Source organism: Hemiscyllium ocellatum, chromosome 17 (genome assembly GCF_020745735.1).
Source record: "Hemiscyllium ocellatum isolate sHemOce1 chromosome 17, sHemOce1.pat.X.cur, whole genome shotgun sequence".
NCBI lineage: Eukaryota > Metazoa > Chordata > Chondrichthyes > Orectolobiformes > Hemiscylliidae > Hemiscyllium > Hemiscyllium ocellatum.
The window spans coordinates 35,163,592-35,183,988 of NC_083417.1; the positions used below are offsets into that span (position 1 = coordinate 35,163,592).

Below are 20,397 nucleotides of genomic sequence, written 5' to 3' on the forward strand. Positions count from 1 at the left end.
ACAATATCGATAATAGCAAGCTTGGATTTATCTAATACTCTTAATATAGCAAAGCATCCTACATTGCACCAGTGACATCACTTCTAAAGTGCTTTTAGACATCTTAAGACTCTGAAAGGTGGTACGTAAATGAACACCATTTCTTTTCCTTTAGTCTCAATGCATTTCACATAGGTGTAGTAAAGTAATGGACACTAAGCCAGAAGCTCTTAGAGGAGCAGAGTAAGCTGGTACGAGGAGGAAATTCAGAGATGTTGGGCCCGTACTCTAAAGGTACAACTACCAATGGAGGAGCAAAGGAAATTTGTTTGGGTGGGAAATGATAGGCTTGGAGGGCTTTATAGAAATGGCATTGGCTTAGGATGTGATTTGACCTTCTGAGTGTCTTGTGTAAATTTCTACTACATTGTTGATTGTGGTATGTTTAAAAAGTGTCACCTCAATTTGCGTCACATCAGCATCAGGCTAGCCCCTGTATCTCCCATTCTGTCCTCTTGTCTCTTTGGTCCAGCAACTGGTGCCACTGGCTGAGTTCTATTTGAATTATCCCAGATCTAAGTTTGGCGACTGATCAACAGCAGGAATTATAGCTGATAGCATTTAGTCCTCTATTGGCATCTCCTTTCTATTCTGTTGGCAGAGATCAGAGAATCCAATGCATATTTCCAGGAAAATGAAAATTTGCCAGCTTGTGCTTTCCATGGTATTTTAATGTGTGGGTCTAGGATGGCCAGAGTGAATGGTGGACAAGAGCACAGTAACGAAAATCAAATTCAGCAAACTAAATATGTCCCCTTGCTGGTTTCCTAAGCCATGATGCTGTTGGTTTATTGGGTCTTAGATACATATGTAACAGCACAGGGATCCAGAGCTGCTAATGACTATCCAGTCTAATAGTTGAATAATAACAGAAATTGCTGGAAAAATGCATTAGGTCTGGCAACATTTATGCAGAGAAAGCAATGTCAATGTGTCGGGTCCACTGACTGACCTTCAGAAATGATTGCAGCTAGGAAAAGGTTGTTATGTATGCATTAGCTGGCAGAACAGCATCTCATTTTCCGCTTGGGGACTGTGCAGCCTTCAGGACTCCTTACTGAGTTCAGCCTGAGCACTGTTTCCCATGTCCTTCTCCAATACCCCAGAACTTGTCATCACATGGGCTGCTGCCACAAACAACCCATTGTCAGCTACCAGTAGTCCCTATTAGCAGCCATTCATTCTCTGAAGCTGACCATTACTCATTCTCTTATCTGCCCAAATGTCTGTCTCTGTCTCTGTCGGTTCCATCTCCACCTATCATTGCTACTCTCATCCCAACATTCCCCCCGCCCCCCCCCCCCCCCAAATCTTCAGCACACATACGAACCTTTTCCGAGTTACAATAACATAGAACAGGACACAGTATTTCAAATTGCTTTTACAAACTATTTGAGCAGTGTATCTTTTAGGTGAAAGTGGGTACTGCAGATGGCAAAGATTAGAGTGGTGCTGGAAAAGCACAGGTCAGGCAGCATCTGAGATGCAGGAAAATCGTTGTTTCGGGCAAAAACCCTTCTTCAGGATACTTTTGTTGATGTATTTTTTTGCCATTAGTCAAAAGGTTTACTCACAAATAAAGAAGATAAGTGACTTGCAATTATATGGAAGGATATTCCAAGCCAAGCCATTTTACAATCTATTAAATATATGTGAAGTTTAGCCATTGTTGTAATGTAAGAAATATGTCAGTAGGATTGTACACAGCAAGCTCCCACAATCAGCTAATGAATATATGGTCAAATCATCTTTTTCATGTTGGTCAAGTGAAGGATTTACTTTCACTTGTTTCACTTTGAAGAGCTAACACCTGAAATTTGAAAATATTTAGCCTCTTCAGCATAGTGTTATCTCTTAACTAAATTTTGATTTCTTAAAGACTCCTCGCAGCTGTTTTTCAGGATGTGCTAATCAATAACAAGTTCGTAACCTATAATGTAATGATGAATTTATCAATATAGCCTACTAATGGTAAGGGAACATAATTGAAACTCTGGAAAGTTTACTGTAATTATTACAGGAGAAAGTGAGGACTGCAGATGCTGGAGATCAGAGCTGAAAATGTGTTGCTGGAAAAGTGCAGCAGGTCAGGCAGCATCCAAGGAGCAGAAGAAGGGCTCATGCCCGAAACGTCGATTCTCCTGCTCCTTGTAATTATTACAGACTTCTTTAAAATTTCCTTTGGAGGTGACCTTCCAAAAATATTCACATAGAATAAGAGTTAGAATTGAAGACGTAAATATACACTGTTTGCTCTTTCCATGAAACTAAATTGTTTGTTTATTTTTGTTCTTTTGTAGTGTGTCAAAGCACTGGTGTATTACCATTTAAATACCTGCAAATTAAACATGACAAATGACAAAGGTGATACGCCTCTCCACATTGCTGCACGATGGGGTTATGATGGCATCATTCAGGTGTTGCTGGAGAATGGTGCTAGTAATGAAATTCCGAACAAAATGAAAGAAACACCTTTGCAATGTGCACTCAATTCTAAGGTGATATAGGCTAAACTTCATATTGATCTATGTGTTGATGTTTAACGATACATATTGTAAGATCACACTGTTTATGTTAAACATTTAGAAAAAGAAGCAGGCATTGCTGTAGATAATGAATAGAAAGAAGCTGAATTTTACTTAGGATTCAAACTTGAAAAATAGGTTGCTGTACGTAACTATCCACACATTCACAATAATATTAGTTATCATGTGGTAAAATTGCATACTTGTGCCTTCTAATTCAATCAGCACTTCTGAAGTTCCATAATCACAAAGCTTTGCTGCTGGAAAGGAAATAATCCTGTAATCAAATTGTATTTCAGATTGATCTATGTATTGATGTTTAACAATACATATTGACATTGACATTGACATTTCTGTTTTGCTGTTAATTTCATCTTTTGCCATTAATTTCATCTTTCTTCCCAAAATGAAGGAAGGGATGGAACAGTTTGTGTATTGCCCATGTAAGCATTTGAGAACCACATTTTTTAAAGTAACTTAAATGCTTCAATTTTTTATTAGGCACCAGATTATCTCTCAGCAGTTTATTAGTTGAGGGCTATTTACAGAAATAACTGCCAAATGTGTAAATAAAAAAAAAACACTCTCTCTAAAGCTGTATGTGAATTCTCTTCACAAAGCAGCAAAATAATTTTAATTTTATCTTTAGTTATCATTGAGTAAAGTCTCTTCATAAAATGAGATAATATAATGGTCATTATTTGTTTGTCAAATCTTTAAGTTGACCCTTTTAATATTAAATAGTACTGCGTCCTAGGTAGTAACTACCTTCTGGAGAGAAAAGGATCAAAACTTTGTGCTCTTTGCAGTTCGCAATCTAAGTCTTCACAATCATAATCTTGTGCTAAAAGAAAGCCAGTCAGAAGTAATTTCATTAAATGTCTTTGTTATCTTTACTAAAAGTAGAAGATATGGTAGCAACTTGAACAGAAGTTGCTGGAAAAGCTCAGTATTTCTGCAGCATCCTCAGAACAGTCACCAGACCTGAAACGTTTACTCTGATTTCTCTTCACAGATGCTGCCAGACCTGCTGAGCTTTTCCAACAACTTTTCTGTTTTTGTTTCTAATTTGTAACATCTGCAGTTCTTTCGGTTTTTATGGGGGCAATTTCGCAAGAAAGCTCATTTGACCAAGTGATGTCGCAGTTTAGGCGAGATTACAAGCGCGAGTTAAGAGAAGTCCAGAAATTCAAAAATGAAAATTGTCAAAATTAGGAAGAGTGAAAACAAGGTGAATGGTTAGGAGGAACATCACAATATGTTGTGTTGCTGATTCATGTTAACCTTTTGATTTGTGCAGTAAAAGTTTAAAGAAATTTTCATTTGTATCTGCAGACTGAATGAAATAATATTGTCAGTTGATAATGAAACTTTGTTAAAGAAAAATATTGGTCTCTGCTCTTAGATATTAGATTTGCTGGAAATTACCTATTTTGACCATGACCGGCGACAGAGCATGCCAGAGGTAACTACTAATGTGAAGTTATCTGTCTCATGTGCTGCTTTTCTTTAAATGTAAAAACAGTTGAGTATACAGGTATTTTGTTAGAATGTTAAATGCACTTACATATTTTGTTGTCTTTCAATATCATGTTGTGTGTTCCTTTTTTTTTCTCAAAGCCTTCAGATTTTAGTATTAAACTTTTAGTCATTTACGAGTATTGATTTAACTTGTCCTAACTTAACCATTGTTTTCTGTAGTCGAATGGTAGATCCACTCAGCCTTCCACTGATGCTGGTAGTCAGAAATCATTTCTGTCAACGGTCTCCTCTGCATCAGTTGAAACGAAGCCTGAAGAAGATAAAGTCAAATACAAAGAGGTGAAAGATGTTTTATCTTACCTTTTATTGTAGATCATTTCTCCACACATTCTTATATCTTCCACCTCTAAATCTAAAGATTGACTAAACAAATTGCACTGATTTGTTTTAGCAGCAACTAACCATGTTAATTCGATTTTTTTCTACATATTTGCAAAGATCCCAATTTGATGTGGGAATGTTCCACACTGCTAGATAAAAAAAATATTTCACTGCTCCAACATGTAATCAGTTTGTATACTGCAGAATAACATTTAAATTGGCATACGTATCATCCGTGATCTACCAACTTGATGCCTCAACTGAAAAATATTTTTCAGCCAGTGGTTTTGCCACATTTTTAACTTTTTTGACTTTCTAAGTTTGTTTTACTGCTAAAATCAAAATTCTTTGTCATTTCTTGTCTTCCTTGCATTTGACTTCTGCATAATTTGTACAAAATTTAAAGCTTTTAAAAATGCCATTTTATAGTTATAAATATACAGTACGTTACCTACATTGCATTGGGTAGATTAATGAGTATCTAAGCTCTGTACTGGAGCCATTACAACTTTTAAAATTAATTTTACCTATAAATTCAATTTCTTAACCAAAGAGGCAGATCAGTGATGTAAATTTTTACAGCATGCTTTATTATCTTGTTTTCTCTAGCCACAAAGCTGGTTGCTTCCAGGTATCACATTAAAGGTGGAGCAGGTGCAGACTCAGAATAATCTTACTGTTTAGAACTTTAAAAAATTAATACATAGAATATGGATGTCACTGACTCAAGGAGTGTCTACTGCTCATCCCTAATAGCCCTGGATGAGTTTGTAATGAGCTATTAACTTATCAACAATGTCTAGTAATGGCATTTATAAGAATAAGTGAATGTTTTAATGATAAGACTGATAATAAATGTAAAATTATTTAACTCACAAGTAAATTACTGAAAAGCTTTTATTTTCAGATTTCTGCTGGAAATGAGAACTTAGAGCAGATAATACAAACACAAATATTTCAAGGGTTAATCTTTGTTTTATTTATATTGTCACACAAAAACTTTGCTAATAAGGTATCTGAAAGCAACGCTGTCATGTCAAGCCTGCACACAGCTACAAAGTGGATTTTTTAAAAATCTTGACTCTAATTTCAACATCTTTGTAATTCCTGCTGATTCGAGCATAGAAGTGCTACAAAGCATTGCAGTTAAGCAGATAATCCTTTCGCTTCTATTCCGCTTAAAAGGAGCTTAGCTGTTGCAATTTTATTGCAGGTGGAAAAATTATTGCGTGCTGTCGCTGATGGAGATGTAGAAATGGTAAGTACAGTCAGTCAAAACTGGACCTTTTTTCAATTACTTGAAGGGATAGATATGTGGTTTCTTTGATTTTTAATGGCCTTTAATCTTGGCAAATTGCCAAGTAAATACTGACTCTTGAATCATAGGTTTTGTGATTTTATATATGCTTTTAATTTGTTTTTCATTTTATGAATAGACCTTGCATTCATATGTACAAGGTAAACTATTTTTGATTGGATACAAACATCATCCTCTGTACTCTTAAGGAACTGATGTAAAATATAATTTGGAAAATATTTGAAGACCTATCTGATTTTTAAAATTTTATACTGTTTTGAAATAGATTTTGATTTTACACCGTAAAGCTTTAACGTACAGCTCAAATAATATACAGGAAGACAGACTTGAAGTGTTTTACTTTATTTTTATTTGGTTTGCATTCTAATTCTCAAGATCTGAAGCAATGTTTTTAGGATTATAAAGAAGTGGACGTTTTCAAAACATTTCAATCAGAATACGATACTCTGGGTATTTTAGAGGAACTGTCTTGTTAATTGTGATAATGAACGGCACTGGCATATGGTTGATGTGTTGTTGTGCAAGCACATAGTTATAGAGGTGTACAACACAAACATGGTCCAACTTGCCCATGTAGAACAGATATCCCAACCCAATCTAGTCCCACCTGCCAGCACATGACCCATATCCTTCCAAACCCTTCCCATTCATATACCCATCCGGATGCCTTTTAACTGTTGCAATGTACTAGCTTCCACCACTTCCTCTGGCAGCTCATTCCATACATGTACCATCCTCTGAGTGAAACAGTTGCCCCTTTGGTCTCTTTTATATCTTTCTCCTCTCGCCCTAAATCTATGCCCTCTAGTTCTGGACTCCCCCCACACTAGGGAAAAGACTTTGTCTATTTATCCTATCCATGCCCCTCATGATTTTATAAACTTCAATAAGGTTACACCTCAACCACTGACGCTCCAGGGAAAACAGCCCCAGCTTATTCAACCTCTCCCTATAGTGCAAATCCTTCAACCCTGGCAACCTCCTTAAATCCTTTCTGAGCCCCTTCAAGTTTCACAACATTCTTTCGATTGGAAGGAGACTAGAATTGCACGCAATATTCCAAAGGTGGCCAAACCAATGTTCTGTACAGCCGCAACATGATCTCCCAAATCTTGTCCTCCCTACTCTGACCAATAAAGGAGAGCATACATATCGCCGCTTTCACTAATCTATCTACCTGTGATTCTACTTTCAAGGAGCTATGAACCTGCATTCCGAGGTCTTTTTTTTTTCAGCAACACTCCCTAGGACCTTGCCATTAAGTGTATAAGTCCTGCTAAGATTTGCTTTCCAAAAATGCAGCACCTTGCATTTATATAAATTGTACTCCATCTGCGACTTTTTAGCCCATTGGCCCATCTGATCAAGATCCTCTTGTAATCTGAGGTCAACCATCTTCGCTGTCCACTACACCTCCAATTTTGGTGTCATCTGTAAGCTTACCAACTGCTCCCATCTAAATCCTACACATAAAAGACAAAGTATTGGACCCAGCGCTAATCCTTGTGACACTCCACTGGTCACAGGCCTCCAGTCTGAAAAACAACTACCCTCTGTCTTCTACCTTTTTGAGACAGTTCTGTGTCCAAATGGCTAGTTCTCCCTGTGTTCCATGTGATCTAACCTTGCCAACCAGTCTCCCATGGGGAACATTGTCAAATGCCTTGCTGAAGTCCATATAGATCACGTCCACCGCTCTGCCCTCATCAATTCTCTTTGTTACTTCTTCAAAAAAACTCAATCAAGTTTGTGAGACGTGGTTTCCCATGCACAAAGCCATGTTGACTATCCCTAATCAGTCCTTGCCTTTCCAAATACATGTGCATCCTGTCCCTCAGGATTCCCTCCAACAACTTGCCCACCACCAACGTCAGGCTCATTGGCCTATAATTCTCTGGCCTGTCCTTAATACCTTTCTTAAACAGTGGTACCACGTTAGCCAACCTGCAGTCTTCTGGCACCTCAACTGTGACTATCAATGAAACAAATATTTCAGTAAGGGGCCTAGCAGTCACTTCTCTAGCTTCCCACAGAGTTCCAAGATGCACCTGATCAGGTCCTGGGGATTTATTCCATGTGTTTCGAGGCATCCAGCAATCCCTCCTCTGTAATACGTACATTTTTCAAGATGTCACCATCTATTTCCCTACATTCTATTCTTCCATATCCTTTTACACAGTTAACACTGTTGCAAAGTACTATTTTAGTATCTTCCCCATCTCCTGGGGCTTTGCACAAAGGCCGCCTTGTTGATCTTTGAACGACCCTGTTTTCTCCTTAGTTACCCTTTTGTCCTGAATGTATTTGTAAAATCTCTTTGGACTCTCCTTTAATTCTATTTGCCAAAGCTATCTCATGCTCTCTTTTTGCCCTCCCGATTTCCCTCTTAAAGTTTAAAGGCAGTAGAAGTATACTTTCTAAGGATTCAGAGTAAAAAATGAGGTCTGCAGATGCTGGAGATCACAGTTGCAAATGTGTTGCTGGTCAAAGCACAGCAGGCCAGGCAGGATTCACTCCATCTATCTTGTCTATACCTGACATATATTTCTTTCTTTTTCTTAACCAAAACCTCAATTTCTCTAGTCAGCCAGCATTCCCTACACCTATCAACCTTTCCTATCATCCTAACAAGGATATACTTTGGACTCTCGTTTTCTCATTTTTGAAGGCTTTCCATTTTCCAGATGTCCCTTTACCTGTGAACATCTGCCCTAATCAGCTCTTGAAAGTTCTTGCTGAATACTGTCAAAATTAGCCTTTCTTCAATTTTGAACTTCAAAATTGGTCTATCCTTTACCATCACCATTTTAAAACTAATAGAATTATGGTCGTTGTCCCCAAATGCTCCCCCACTGACACCTCTGTCACTTGCCCTGCCGTATTTCCCATGAGTAGGTCACGTTTTCCACCTTCTGTAATAGGTGCATCCACATAGTAAATCAGAAAATTTTTTTGTACACACTTAATAAATGCCTTTCCATCTAAACCGTTAACTTTCCAAACATGGACTGGAACTGTCAGTGTTAAAATCCCAACCATAACCACCCTATTATTCTTCCAGATAACTGAGGTCATCTTACAACTTTGTTTCTCACTTTCCCTCTGACTATTAGGGGTCTATAAATACAATCCCAATAAGGTGATCATCCCTTTCTTCTTTTTGAGTTCAAGCCAAATATCTTCCCCGGATGTATTTCCGGGAATATCCTCCCTCAGCACAACTGTAATGCTATCCCTTATCAAAAATGCCACTCCCCCTCCTCTCTTGCCTCCCTTTCTGTCCTTCCTGTAGCATTTATATCCTGGAACGTTAAGCTGCCAGTACTGCCCATCCCTGAACCATGTTTCAATAATTGCTATGATATCCCAGTCCCATGATCCTAACCATGCCGAGTTCATCTGCCTTCCCTGTTAGGCCACTTGCATTGAAATAAATGCAGTTTAGTTTATCAGTCCTGCCTTGTTCCTGCCTGCCCTGACTGTTTTGACTGACTTCTTTTCTCAACTGTACCAGTCTCAGATTGATCTCTTTCCTCACTATCTCCCCCCACTTTAATAGTTTTAAATCCTCCTGAGCAGCTCGAGCAAATCTCCCTGCCAGTATATTAGTCCCCTTCCAATTTAGGTGCAATCCGTCCTTCTTGTACAGGTCATGTCTACCCCCAGAAGAGATTCCAATGATCCAAAAATGTGAATCCTTCTCCCATGCACCAGCTCCTCAGCCATGCATTCATTTGCTCTATCCTCCTATTCCTGCTCTCACTAGCTCATAGCACTGGGAGTAATCCAGATATTATCACTCTTGAGGATCTCCTTTTTAAATTCCTGCCTAAACTCTCTCACTCTCTCCTCCCTTTATGAAGTCATCCTTTTCCCTTCCTCTGTCATTGGTTCCAATGTATACAATGACCTGCTGGCCCTTCTTCCCACTTGAACATTCTGCACCCTCTCTGAGACATCCTTGCTCGTAGCACCAGGGAGGCAACACATCATTCTGATTTTTTTTTTCTCTCTGCTGGCCACAAACGTCTGTCTTGCCTTGGACTAGAGAGTTCCCTAACACAATTGATCTCTTGGAACCCAACGTACCCTTCATTGCATTACAGCCAGTCTCCATACCAGAGATTTGTCTGTTCGTGCTACATTCCCCTGAGAATCCATCACTCCCTACATTACCAAAACAGCATGCCTGTTTGAAATGGGGATAGCCACAGAAGACTCCTGCACTACCTGCCTTCCTCTCTTAGCTTTCCTGCAGTTAACCCACCTATGTGACTGTGTGTATCTGCAACTCTTCTTCCTTCCTAAAACTGCTATCCACCACACCCCCTTGCTCTTGTAAATTTACTTCATGCCAAACTTTCTTCTCATTATTATGTATTAATGAATTTTCAGCAAATGCATATTAATAAGCTGAAAAACTGTCAAAGTTGTAACAATATGACACCACTTGCCCACAAATAGACCAAGGGTTATGTCCTACAGCATAGTAAAATCCTCAGTATGGTAATTTCTGTGAAATTTCTTTTAAAATAATACCGACCTATTCTACTTTATAACTTGGTAGTTTGTGATGTGACAGAAATACTCCAACTCCATTAGGAAACTTCCTTATAACAACTGTTACTAACTGTGGAAAAAAAATTGAATTTCAGTCAATGCTGCACCTCAGAATATTTTATGGTGTCTTCAAATAAACTTTAAATTGTTTTAGGTTTTTATTAATATTGTATTATTAATTTGAAGGTAAAACGCTTCAGAGCCAAAATTCTTGACAGATAAACTCTCTCATTGACTTTCAATAACTACTATAAAACGTTGTTTCTTTGTTTCTAACTGGTATGTGATGAGCAGTGGCCACAACATCTCCTTTGTTTTAAAAGTTTCTGATTCAACTTGGTTCTGATCACCTTCAGTCCCGGTTTATGGCTAATTTGGTTCTGACAGTCTCTTCTTTTCACTTCCATACTGACCACATTGGTTATGGCAGCCTCCAGCTCCATAGAAAGGATTTTGGGGAAGTCAGCAGGTGAATGCATGGATTTCCCCAGTTCACTATTGTTACTCTTATCTCTAGCATAGACCTAGTCTGACTCCTTATTCTGCTGACAATTTTACCCTGTTTTTATCACTTCCTTTTTTGAAACTTGCATTTAAGAGATGGTGCCTTCAGCAGTGGAGTCCCCACTTTAGTACGAGATCAGCTTAGATTTTTGTGTTCACCTCCTAGAGTCAAATTTGAACCAGAAACCACCTGATTTGAAGGAAAGTGTGCTATCAACTGAGCGCGAGTTAATGTAGTCCCAAAGAATGAAATTGCAGAAGTTTGGATTTTGTGACCAGACCAGAAATAAATTGCAAATTAATTTTGATTATTTCTCTTTTGTAAAAGAAGTTTTATTGGTCTGTTAAATTGTTGTGCATTCTGATTTGACTAGTGCCAATTATTATGTATTGGAACAGAGTACCATCTTGATGCATGTTATTGTTGAGGAAGCCTTGAAGCGCAAATAAAACATTTTTAAAACGTCCAAACAGCATGCACTCAAATTTCCAGCTTTATAAGGTTGAATAAATATTTTTCATTAGCTGTCCCAAAGTGCTTGTGTACTCATGTGGTAGCATGGGCAATGTAGTTGATGTGTAGTTTAATGATCTACAACATTTTTATTTATTCTTTTAATTAAAGGTGCATTATTTTGCTTTGTAAAATTAGTGAATTACTGCATCAGTATATTTTGGACCATTCGGCTGAGTATAGTGCAAGTTTAAATGGAAAACTGCCACATAAATGTTCAGTCATAGTTATTTATTATAATTAGTATCTAGATTGGAAATGAGAAAACACAGCAGAGTAGCTGTTTTAAATGGCCCTCTGTTAACCTTTCCATTATCCTGGAAATCCACACTCTAAAGGCATTAACAGTGTCTTCAACTGAAGAGAAAACAGTGATGACTAATTAAACTGCAGGAATTCATGTTTAATTTATTGAATGGAGACTTAATATCCTGCTCTCCTCCTGTCCTTTACTTAACACAGCAAGCTTTTATAATTAATTACAGTAAAAGAAAGATTAGTAATTTGGAAAACAGGAATAAGCTAAGCTTAGTGTAGAGAGCACACTTTATATCTTTTAATATAACAGGAGGTTAGTTTGTGTACGATAGACCTGACCAATTAGTTTTGCATGTATTCCCTGTAGAATAAAGCTGTCCACTTTTTAAAATTAGATATTGTGCTGCTTCATTTGCTCAAGTAAAAGTTAAACATATACAGGAGTCCCATGTTTATAAACATCCAACATGCAGACTCTCGTACTTAGGAATGCAAGCCCCTATTGTGTTGTAACTTTAAAGAGCCAACATTTGAACATTTACTGAAGTTATGAATAACTGCTTTACATTGTCCTGAATTGTGTTCCAACTTGTGTACAAATATATTTATGAATGAGGTCAATTCCTGGAATGGCGTGACTGCCTTATGCTGAAAGACTGGAGCGACTGGGCTTGTATAACTTGAGTTTAGAATATTGAGAGGGGATCTGATTGAGACATAAGACTATTAAAAGGATTGGACACTCTGGAGGCAGGAAACATGTTTCCGCTGATGGGTGAGTGCCGAACCAGAGGACACAGCTTAAAAATACGGGGTAGACCATTTAGGACAGATGGGGAGAAACTTCTTCACCCAGAGAGTGGTGGCTGTGTGGAATGCTCTGCCCCAGAGGGCAGTGGAGGCCCAGTCTCTGGATTCATTTAAGAAAGAGTTGGATAGAGCTCTCAAGGATAGTAGAATCAAGGGTTATGGAGATAAGGCAGGAACAGGATACTGATTAAGGATGATCAGCCATGATCATGTTGAATAGTGGTGCAGGTTCAAAGGGCAGAATGGTCTACTCCTGCACCTATTGTCTATTGAACAGATTTCAGAATGGAAGCCTCTTACAACCCAGGAACAGCCTGTACAAGATGTTGGGCATCAGCATGATGATGGAAGGTGTAGCTGAAGTGTTTTCAAATATCAGTGAGTGATAATCTGGCAACTCCAGCTCTGTTTGGGTTCTCTGAAGAGTTATTCAGCTTGTGCCTTTATTACTGCCATGCTCTCATGTGGACAGAAGAGCTGAATTCTCGAGGTTGAATGAGGGTGATTGCCAGTCAGCATTTGACCAAGGTGTGACATCAAACATCCGTAGCAAAATTGCTCTTGATACAAATCTCTGCAGTAGCTCTGGTTCAGTGTCAATTAAGATTTCAACCAGTCAGTCAACCTGAAATGTAGGCACCTTTTGTTTTTGGGGGGAGTGGAGGATAATTTGACTTGCTTTAATATGTCATGAAACACTTCAGGTGGGACTTCAACCTAGATCTTTTGGTGTCAGCTTTGTCAAATTTACTTAGAAACCTCTGACTTAATGAGTCTTCTCCCTGCATTCAGGGACATTTCAAATGCTCAAAATGTGGAACTGATTGTCGTCTCATGCTAATCCGGGTGTTGATTTGAAAATAATTTCTCTTGATAATGAGTGGATTTCTTTCCAAAAAATAATTTATATGAACTATATCTGCCAAGCATTTGCAATAAGTTCTTCATATGGATTGCTCTGCGTTCATCCATCCTTTTTGGTCACTTCCTCAAAGAACCCAATCAAGTTTGAGAGATTGGAAAGGGTGAAAAAAGGAAATGTAGGGATAATACTGAGACTGAAAGGTTTGAGTTCTAAAAAAAGAGGGTGGACACGCTGGGACTTTTCTCCTTGACACATCAGAGGCTGAGGGGTGACCTTTTGAGAGGTTTATGAAATCATGAGGGGCATTGATTGAATGAATAGCCAAGTGTAAGGGAGCCCAAAACTAGAGGGCATATGTTTAAGGTTAGAGCAGTAATATTTAAAAGGGAACTGAGGGGCACGTTTTTCATGCAGAGAGTGGTGTGTGTACGGAATGAGCTGTCAGTGCAAATGGTGCAATTACAATGTTTACAACCCATTTGGACAGGTACATGGTTAGGAAAGGTTTAGAGAAATAAGGGTCAAATGTAGGCAAATGGGACCAGTTCAGTTTAGAAAACTTGGTTGGCACGATATGTTGAGCCAAATAGTCTCTTTCCATGCTATATACCTCTGACTTTTGTTTTGTGTTCATTGTAAGTGGGCAATTAAAGTGGATGTATCTTGCATCATCAAAATAGTGTATCTTTTCATGTTTCACTGTGGGTGGGAATACCTCATTTAAAAATTTATCTCCTCCTGCTGTAGTCATTGGAAATTGAATAAGATGTTCAGCCTGTCTATCCAGAAAGGTAGAAAATATCATCGACTGGAGGCGATTCATTAAATAGGTCTGGAGATTCTGCTCGGGGAGTAATTACCCACCAACAGAAATCTGCTATTCATACCTGGAGACACAGGTGGATGGGGATGAGGAGGCATTAGGGAAAAGTACTATTGAATTATTACAAAGGGGTCACAGATACATAAGTTACTTATTGTGGCAATTCACTTCTGCTTAAAGTTCAGTTAAACTTTGTGCTGTTTAATTCGATTCCACCTGAATTAAACTGGTGTCGTGTGGAAATTTGAGCCACAGAATCACTAATGGAGTCAACCATTAGACCTGAAACTATAAAATGAGATAGGACTACTTAATAATATCATATTAATGGCACCGCAGGGTATCAATAGCCATGAAATGATTTGAATTTTGCATTCAATTTGAGGCAGAGCAGCCTGGTTTTGAAACTGTGTTTTTAAAATGTAACTAAGAACATTGAGGGCATGAGAGCAGAGCTGACTAAAATGAATTGTCTCATTAGGTTAAAGAATAGCTCAATGGAAATGCACTAGCAGATATTTAAGGAAGTATTTTAGAATGCACAGAATAGATACATTCTAAAGTGGCAAAAAATTTATATGGACAACGCGCTGAGAAATTTAAAGCAAATACTGAGTTTATGCATTTTTTTTATTTTAAAGAAAGGAGTTATAAACGTGAGTTTTGATTCTGTTGAAAATGAGACTAGGGAATTAATGCTGGAAAATAGAGATGGCTGATCACTGATATTTTGCACTGGTCTTAAATGAGGAAATGGCATTAAGGAAGGAACTCCGGAAAACCGCAATCACCAGAGAAGTGATACCCTGAAGATTGTTGGAGCTGCGGTCTGAGAAGTGTCGAGGTCTTGAAGGACTCCATACCAGGGCTAGTGAGATAGTAGATGAATTAATTTTAATTTTCAGAAACTCCCTTGATTTGTGATGGTGCCATTTGGTTGACTTATAACAAACTTCTTTTATTCAAAAAAGGATGGGAGACACAGCAGAAAACCATGGGACAGTTAGCATAACATCTACGATTGGAAAAATGCTAGAAGCTATTATTAAAGATGACATAGCAGGGCATTTGGATAAGCTCAAGAAAATCGGGCAGACTGAACATGGTTTTGTGGAAGGGAAGTCACACTTTAATTTATTGGAAGCTCTCGCGTGGGTACACTATCTGGTGTGCGACTCACTTGCGCGCAGGCCCTCCCTCATGTCTCTGTCTCTGTCTCTGTCTCTCCCTCTCCTTCACCCTCTCCCATGCCATCTCTCTTGTGCATTTTCTCTTGCACACTTTTTCATGCATGTGATCTCTCTGTTACTCTCTCAAGCATATGCCCTCCCTTCTGCCCTCACTCCAGAGATTAACTACAATATTTTCTACTCTTGATGGTCTAAGACATCGACTGAAGAACAATAGTATTATCCAGTAATAACGTTTTACCTGTGTGAAATTATCCAAAAGCTGTGTACTTGACATTGCATTGTTTATCTCCGATTAGCAATAATAAACTTTTAACTATCGAAAACACATTGTTGGGAAAGCTTAGCAGTCTGGCTGCGTCTATGGAAGGAAATTATAGCTAATATTTCAGGTCCACAGACCCTTCTTCAGAACGGATGGTGGCTCGCAAAAGGTTGGATTTTATGCAGAAAATAGTTTGAGGGTGAGCAGCGAATGCAGTAGACCAAATTGTGTGAAGGGCAGGTAAAGTGCTACTTTACCTTGAAGGTGTGTTTGGGCATTTAGATACTGAGGAGGGAGGAAGTAAATTGACATGTTGCAGGGAAAGATACTGTGGGGAGTTTTCTGGGAGTGAAGGAGGAGTGGATAAGGGTGTCCCAGAGGGAACGGTCCCTGCGAAAGGCTGACGAGGAAAGGGAGGGGAATATGTGTCTGGTTGTGGCATCCCACTGGAGGTGGCGGAAATGGCAGCTAATGATCCTCTGGCTGCGGATACTTGTGGGATGGTAGGTGAGGACAAGGAGACCCTATCATTCTTGTGGGAGGGAAGAGAGGGCCAAACACTGAAACGTGGGAGATGGGTCAGACCCAAAGAATCGTAGTCTCTTGCTGGGAAGAGTTTATTGCAGTCAACTAGGGTGGTTGAAAGGAAGGGAGTCTATTTGTCTTTCCCACCTGATTGCGTCACTATTATGGAATTTTGGCTTCAGATGAATTGTGATCAGGTGACTTCCTTATTTTCTGCTGAAAAAGCTTCAGTGGATCCAGCAGATTGCTCCCCTATCTCCACCCCTTCTGCTTTGAAGATTACCTCTTTTGTGTTCATTGTAGGTTCGATATTTGTTAGAATGGATGGACGAAGATCCGGAGGAAGAGGAAGGCCTTATGTTGAAATCAGATTTCTGTCATCCTTTGTGTCAATGTCCAAAGTGTGAACCGGCACAAAAGGTATGTGCTTTTTCCTGCAAAGTAATCGCTTCTAATAACTGAGGTGTATGTTCAATCCAAAATGCAGCTCTTGATTTACTGGAGAAATGTCTATAATAAGGTTGCCTGAAATGTGGAATTATTGGAAATTGGGAAAACTTAACACATGCTCTCTTCTAAAAAATTCTGCCTGATCTGTAACACTCAGATAATTTTCTCTTATTTTCTATTATTCATTGTTTTAATAAAGTAGGCAGTGTAATGTAAGCATATATTTCTCTACAGTTGTGACGTAAAAGGAGATATAAAAACCACTGTTAGATTTAAAATATTGTGCCATGCATGTCTTTTACTGTGCATCCTTAGCAGAAGTAACAAGTGATACAAAAACAGGAAAACATCAGTGACAAAAATAAGTCTTTAAAGAAATTTGTAGTTGACCTGTACTGCAGATTCCTCAACTATTGTATCTGTATGAGTAAATGTCTGTAGAATATAGTAAGCTAGAGAATTACTTCTAAAAAGCTAAGACCATGGCGGTTCCTCTGCTATGATGGATATAAACTGCAGAGAAAATTTGAACTTTGAAGTAAACTTCATTTTTAATCAGTGACTTCAGCAGTGAACTGTTTGGAGAAAGGTAATCTTTGATTGCAGGGCACAGTTATAGTGGCATCCATTGTAGTGCCCATGCTAGTGATGTGATGATGCAAGGCACAATGAGGCAGTATGGAATGGCATGAGGTGACATAAGACATTTTAAGTGAGAAAGCTTTAAATGGGGAGACTTAAAACTGAACACTTGTGTGTATTGCGCAATGTTAATCATGAAAGGCTAATAACTAATTTGATCTCCATAGAAACTTTCCAGTGTTACTGTCAATGGTCTGAGTGTGAATTCTGCCAATCAAGATGGTTTTACTCCGTTACATGTGGCTTCTCTGCATGGGCACTTTGACCTGGTCTCACTTCTACTGCGCCATGGTGCCAATGCCAATACAAAGAATTCCCATAATGCAACACCACTTCACCTGGCTTGCCAACACAATGACCTCCAGGTAAGCAAAGAGAAAATAACCTGTATTGAATTTCAGTATCACACTGTATTCATTACTTAGAGACAAAAGTAGGCCATTCAACTCCTTGAGCCTGTTCTACCATCCAATGAGATCATAGCTAATATGCAGCCTCACTCCATATATCTGCCTTTGGCCCATATTCCTTAATACCTTGGCTTCACAAAAATTTACTGATCTCAGATTGGTAACTGATCCAATGTCCTCTGCCATTTATGGAAATGAGTTCCAAACATCTACCACTCTGTGTCGAAGTGCTTCCTAACGTCTCTCCTGAATAGTCTAGCCCTAATTCTCAGACTGTGTCCCCTCATTCTAGAATCACCAAGCAGTGGGAAGAGTTTATCTTCTGTCTTTTACTGTTAATATCTTGAAGACTTCAATCCAAATTACCCCTTAACCATCCCAATTCTAGAGGAAACAGGCCTAATTTATAAAATCTCTCCTCATAACTTATAAACTCATGTTGCACCCTCTCTGAGGTATGATGCCCAGATCTGCTGTTGGTACGCTAATTGGACTCTAACCAGGGTTTTGTATAACTGCAGCATAACTTCTGCATCCTTGTAGTCGAGTTGTCTAGGTATAAAGGCCAGTATCAATTAGTGGAAGTGTTTGTGAATGCCCTGGGACATTACAGTTCATGTTATGGGTGCCATTCTTAAACCCCAGCTGTGTACCATATTAAATACTGTCAGCCTGGTACTGCCCTTGGTGTGTTGCTGTTAATTCCGAATGGCTGAGTGTGGCAAGTTGGCACTCTACTTTGCAAATAGTGATGGGGTGGTGGAGAACAGGGTCATCTCCTCTGTCCATGATCACCAGAGGAGAAATCTGCAAACTGACATTACAGACCTCGTCTGATATTGCCACAATGTGGTGTCCATGTTCTGACCGGAATGTGCATTCATCTTACAAGAAAGTTTAACGACCTTCTGCACTCCCCAAGGTAAGTGGCACCATCTTGTATTCACTACCACCCACTTACACTAATTCTGTCAGTGTATCCACCTCCCACCATGGCTCATAGGCTACCACCCTCATTACTGCCTGCAAGATTTCCCCTCAATGGTTCTTGTCTAACCACCCCTCCAAACTCTGTTGTTTTTGCCCCTGCACTTCCTCCTCACTCCGAGCACTGCATCTCCTTTTCTGACTGAGGATAGTGTAGCCCCCAGTCTGACTATAGTCTCCATTGAGCGGACTAAGGATTATTTAGACACTCTGACATGGCCATTTGGTTGAAGCACATGTAGTGTTTGCAGCGTAAGCTGCAGAATTTCTGAAGAGTCATACAGGACTCTAAACATTAACTCTCTTTCTCTCTGTTCCATGGATGTTGAGTTTCTCCACATTCTGTGTTTGTTTCAAAATTTCAAGCATTTGCAGTTTATTTATTGCTTTTGAGAGCCCTGAGATGGTTTTGGTGTTTGAGATGGTGCCAACCTGGCAACAACATTACAATGTAAGGTGTTGATGAGCTCCAAAGTGTAGTTCTGAGGTTCTGAACTGCTATCGGTTATTCCAAGATCTTCCATGATAATGTGGTGAGGCAGCATTACTGATGCTGCTCCTTTACAGATGGAGGCAGCTGCTGCCCAGGGCACATGCCTTAAGTTTTTGGATAATGCTGGCTAACATGGAGGTGTTGGGTTACAGCTGACTTTCCAATGAGGAAATTGCCACCATCTTGTTTCTCATCAATACCAGAGATAATAGCAACTTATCTATTAATGAGGTGATTAGGTTTTAATGAGACAGTAATTCATGCAAATGTGGTCTTCACTTAATAGTGAAATTCTCACCTTGCTGATGAAACCTGAGAGAAAATTGGACTGATTTTCACAACATTCCTTATTAAAATAACTGGTATTCTTCTGTGTTTTCTCTTTGCATTGACTAACAAATACTCAATTGTACAACTTACAGGGTAGCAGAAGGCTGTAAGACTCAATGCTTGCTCTTCAATTTGAACTGAACTCTAATTGCATTTTCCTGGGCCTTCTATTTGTTATTAAAATTATTTCTAATTAATAAAGTCTCTTTCTTGAGTAAACTATTCAAACTTGCATAATACTTCTGCATAAAAAGAATTCTTCTAATGTCTCATTTCGTTCCTCACCTTTTGATTGGGGTTTGTAAACCTGTTGTCATGACTTGAGAATGTAAGTCTGTATCGCTGTATGCCTCTCTCATCAACTTTTATACTTTTACATCAGGTTTAGAACAAGTGGTGCATCAACCGGTTTTTTTTAGTAAATAACAAAACAAAATTAATGATTATTCAACAAAACTGATTAACACTATTATGGACTAGGCCAGGCCCCTCAAAACACTTTAAACAGGTAGCCCAGACCATAACTTTGCTATTTGTTTAGCTAGCTGTATAGTGGATATTCCTGTTATAAATTAGCTGGGTCGTCTGCCAGTCTTAAACAAATTAAAATTTATTGACAAAATTATGTAATGAAGCACAGAACAAAAAAATGAATACTGCCTAATTCATCCTGTCCAAATAAAAGCAAATTACTGCGGATGCTGGAATCTGAAACCAAAAGAGAGAATGCTGGAAAATCTCAGCAGGTCTAGCAGCAACTGTAAGGAGAGAAAAGAGCTGATATTTTGAGTCTAACTGACTCTTTGTCAAAGCTCTTTCTTTTTTTTAAACAAAGGGTCAGTTAGACTCAATGTCAGCTCTTTTCTCTCCTTCGAGATGCTGCCAGACCTGAGATTTTCCAGCATTTTCTCATCCTATCCAAACCCGGCTAAATTATGATATTCCGAAAATACATGCAACAGTTCCAATAAACAAGCACCTTAATCAGAGTAAAAATGAAACTGAGGCTTACAGGTCAAAGTTAGG

At 38.8% G+C, this 20,397-nt stretch overlaps 1 protein-coding gene across 4 annotated transcripts in view; it reads left to right on the forward strand.

The window, feature by feature from the left end:
- ankrd27 (ankyrin repeat domain 27 (VPS9 domain)) overlaps positions 1-20,397 on the forward strand; it is a 93,281-nt gene that overhangs the window by 54,560 nt on the left and 18,324 nt on the right. For all 4 annotated transcript variants that reach the window (XM_060837663.1, XM_060837664.1, XM_060837666.1 and 1 more), the window contains 6 exons: positions 2,340-2,537; positions 3,970-4,029; positions 4,266-4,385; positions 5,641-5,685; positions 16,363-16,479; positions 17,319-17,516. In XM_060837663.1, the coding sequence (XP_060693646.1) occupies positions 2,340-2,537; positions 3,970-4,029; positions 4,266-4,385; positions 5,641-5,685; positions 16,363-16,479; positions 17,319-17,516 (738 nt within the window). The remainder of the gene's footprint in view (positions 1-2,339; positions 2,538-3,969; positions 4,030-4,265; positions 4,386-5,640; positions 5,686-16,362; positions 16,480-17,318; positions 17,517-20,397) is intronic.